The following is a 4,270-nucleotide window of genomic DNA, read 5'->3' on the forward strand; positions in this document are numbered from 1 at the left end:
AAAAAAAAAAAGAAAAAGTAAAGTGATAACTCTTTTACATTGGGAGGCATGACTATCAGCTGGCCAGCTATTTGCTGACTCTCCTTACCTGCCTAACTAACTGTAACTAAAGGGAGGTATCACTTGTTTCCTATGTGTCTCTGTTCACATATGACAAAAAGGTCATAAAACCTGCCATGTGTCCCTTGTTTCCTTAGTTCTTCTTACCGAACTCTTTAACCAAGACATCAGATTACTCCACTGAATGACTTCAACCTCCAAGTTTGGGACAAACAAGCTGATAAACAGTAGATGGGCAGATATAAGCCACTTGCCCCCTACCCTACGACCAAGCTTCTTCAAAATACAACTTCAGTAAAAGGACTTATGTACAGAGCTAACAGACTCTTAGAACTATTAGCTAGTTTACTGAGGAATCACTGCCATAGCCAGAGACAACTTGACTATAGAAACTTGTCCTAATGGGAAATTACTAGAAAAACTGGAGCTTGTTGGGCAGTGCCTGTGGCTCAAGAAATGGGGCGCCGGCCCCATATACCGGAGGTGGAGGGTTCAAACCCAAAACTCCATAAAAAAAAAACTGGAGCTTGTTTGGAATAAGGAAAGGATGGGGAGAGGCAGCGAGGAGAAGGGAAAGGAAAAGGCAAACAAGGAGAAAGGGAAGGGAAAGGGAAAAGGAAAGGAAAAGGAAAAGGAAAGAAGATGAAAACAGAAACCAAAGAAAACATCTGTCCCCTGGCTTTTAGAAGGGATTAGCCAAAAGCAGATAGGAAAGGTCTCCTCTACAAGCCTTCATTTCTTACAGGGGTCCTCAAACTTTTTAAACAAGGGGCCAGTTCATTGTCCCTTAGACCGTTGGAGGGCCAGACTGTGGGCCCCGGGAAGAGTCGGCTGCTAAGCAGAACAGGCAGCGGCGGCAAAAACACCTAGCAGGCCAGATAAATGTCCTCAGCAGGCTGCATGTGGCCCACAGGCCGTAGTTTGAGGACACCTGCTATATAACTTTTAAAAAGAACAGCACCCCATTAAGAGTTTCTTCTGACTCCAGCTTTGCCCTGCAAAAGAGAACTAACTTTGGCTTTCATTCTAAGGCTAATTCTCTAAGGCTCAAAGTTGACAAACTACAAGCCCACCGCCTATTTTTGCAAATAAAAGTTTTATTAGAACACAGCCACAATCATTCATTCACATATTGTCTAAGTCTGCTTTCTCACTATAACAGCTGAGTTGAAGAGCTGCAAGAAAGACCATATGCTTTACAAAGCATAAAATATTAACTGTCTTGGCCTTACAGAAAAAGTTTGCTATTTTCTACTTAAAAGATAAGTGATGACAACTATTTAGTTTGGTTACACAGTCTGATGGAAGAGCAGGGAACCAAAGAGGTGAAAGTGCTTTTTCTCATAAGACCAGAGTGATAAATCAACAGTTATAGGGTATAGAACCTTGGTGTAGTTTGCTCTCTAGGTTACAGTGACTGAAGTAAAGGGACCTTGCTCTGGGTGCCAAGGCTTAGCCCAAACTCAGCCCTATACTTACTGTCCCCCAGGATCAGTTCCACTTCCTCGTCTGCATCAGAGTCTTCATCCTCCCCATCCTCTCCCTCCTCTAGAAGGTTTGCTAGCTCCTCATCCGAGGGAGAGAAGTCATTGTCCCCATCCTCCCCTGCATTCTCGTTGTTGTCGTCTTCTTCCAACTCGGCCTCCAGCAACTGGTCAGTGTCAAGCTCATCTAAATCATCAGTGTCATCATCATCTTCATCATCATCTTCTTCTTCCTGTTCTTCCTCTTCCTAGTAAGAGAGCATGATGTCCATTAGGACAAACACAGAGGCCTGATCCCTGTGGGCCGCATGGTGAGTTTTGCCCAAAGGGAAAGGGGGGAAACTGTCAGAAGAAAGGGAGGTCATCTAGAATAGCACAGACTAAGTGAGCCAGCTAGACTTGTCAATGATGGCTGAGACAGGCACACACACGTCCCCCAAAAAACCTGAAGGACTCTGCAGACAAAGATTGCTGATCATTCTACAAAGGCATTACTGGTCACTCAGCCCTTATCCAAGGAAACAGACAACTTGCTTTCCAAAAGTCTCTACTATGAATATTCTAGGAGCCCAAGAAGGGGAGCTCTTCTTTCTTACTACATCAACCAAAGCAAGTGAAATCAGTTAAGGTGCTAGAGTAAAAGCTTTTACCTGGAATCTAAAAAGCAATGCTTTAACAAAACAGAGGAAGAACACAGCTGCTCAGTCATCCACTCCTACAAGCTCTTGCCTTTGATCTTCTAATCAAAAATGTGGGTAAATCCCTAAGACTGCTATCATATGTATTTGATGACCTGAACTTTGCAACAAAACACTTTACAATATAGAACACTAACAGATACCTACATTTCTTGTTACAAGGTCCCCAAAAAAGTATGCTAGAGAAATTATCCATCCTTTCATTATAAGATAACTTTCCAAAGGCAAGAAAACCAATGAAATACTTTGCTCTAGGTACCTCGGGGCTTTGTAAATGGCATGGATTTCAGCTTTGCTTTAGAATCCCAGTTGCTTCCCTTCAAGTGGGAGAGGGCACTAAGATACCTCTCTGTTTTGATAAGGATGGATAGGCACTTCCAAGTAAATGTAACCAACACTCAAGACACTTATCTTTCTGCTCAAGAATCAACTGTTAGCTTTACCAATAGCAAAAGATTCTAACTCCTACAATAATAAAATATAAAATTCATTTAATACATTGGCCAAATGAAAGTCAAGAAAGAACCAGCCCAAAATGAGCAAAAAAAAAAAAAATTCATTCTTAATCTAAAGGTGTTCCTACCTGCCAATCTCTCTCTCTCTTTTTTTTTTTTTGGAGACAGAGCCTCAAGCTGTCACTCTGGGCCAAGTGCCATGGCATCACAGCTCACAGCAACCGCCAGCTCCTGGACTCAAGCAAGTCTCCTGCCTCTGCCTCCCAAGTAGCTGGGACTACAGGCACCCAACACAACGCCCAGCTATTTTTTGGTTGCAGCCATCATTGTTGTTTGGCAGGCCGGGGCTGGATTTGAACCCACCAGCTCAAGTGTATATGGCTGGTGCCTTAGCTGCTTGAGCCACAGGTGCCGAGCCCTGCTACTCTCTTAAAAAACAAGCATTTTGTGCTTTCCCAAATACTAGTATTCACCAGCCGTTAAGACAAAGTAGGCTCGTTCAGCAAAATACCACTCTGCTTTATGGACTTTTGATAATTTTGGAAATACCATTAATAACTTTTTGATATGCTGTTTGATTCAGTGATTTAGACTTTTCAAAATTTCTGGCAGCATAGCTCGATGCCTACAGCTTAGCAGCTAGGGCACTAGCCACATATACTGGGGCTGGCGTGTTTGAACCCCACCTGGGCCTGTCAAACACCAATGGCAACTACAACAAAAAAATAGCCAGGTTTTGTGGCAGGTGCCTGTAGTCCCACCTACTTGAGAGGCTGAGGTAAGAGAATCTCTTCAGCCCAAGAGTTTGAGGTTGCTGTGAGCTGTGATACCATGGTACTCTCAGGGTGACATAGTGAGACTCTGTCTCAAAAAAATTTCTGGCAGCTATGTGGAAAAAACTGACCCCCTTTAAGTACCCAGTAATCCTAATACTTGCACAAGTGTGTGTATAGTCTATACCAGATTTTTCAGGGGCACCCTGCACACACGTGTCTGTGAGTAAGTATACATGTAATGGCCTGAGACCACCATTTCACAGCCTTGGCCACACATCCCTTCAAAGCTACTAAGCATTCCCCCACTGAAAGGAGCTGAGAGCACCTAGAGGCAGCAATGATGAATTGAAACACAGACAAGCTTATAATCCCTTACGAGCACATCACTCATACAAATAAGTAGGAAAGGATGGGGAGACAAAACTCAGGGAAAAGAATCCAAGTGTTTACCAGATAACAATTTTTGCCTCTTTTTTCCAGACACAGTTTCATAAACTTGAACAAAATCAGCTAATCTATTAATAAAGTACCTAAATTAATAATAAGTACACTGAAGAAGAGAGTTCATGGAAAATAATGCTTATATTCTAAATTTAAGATAATACAACTTTTTTTTTGTAGAGACAGAGTCTCACTTTATCGCCCTAGGTAGAGTGCAATGGACTCACACAGCTCACAGCAACCTCCAACTCCTGGGCCCAGGCTTCTCTTGCCTCAGCTTCCCAAGTAGCTGGGACTATAGGTGCCCACCACAACGCCCGGATATTTTTTTGTTGCAGTTTGGCCAGGGCTGGGTT

General features: G+C 43.0%; 1 protein-coding gene across 1 annotated transcript in view; it reads right to left on the bottom strand.

The window, feature by feature from the left end:
• DCAF1 (DDB1 and CUL4 associated factor 1) overlaps positions 1 to 4,270 on the bottom strand; it is a 76,539-nt gene that overhangs the window by 3,695 nt on the left and 68,574 nt on the right. The window contains exon 21 of the mRNA XM_023512989.1: positions 1,540 to 1,792. Coding sequence (XP_023368757.1) covers positions 1,540 to 1,792 — 253 coding nt within the window. The remainder of the gene's footprint in view (positions 1 to 1,539; positions 1,793 to 4,270) is intronic.

Source organism: Otolemur garnettii, unplaced genomic scaffold (assembly GCF_000181295.1).
Source record: "Otolemur garnettii isolate 467f Iridium unplaced genomic scaffold, OtoGar3 scaffold00032, whole genome shotgun sequence".
In the NCBI taxonomy this organism is placed as follows: domain Eukaryota; kingdom Metazoa; phylum Chordata; class Mammalia; order Primates; family Galagidae; genus Otolemur; species Otolemur garnettii.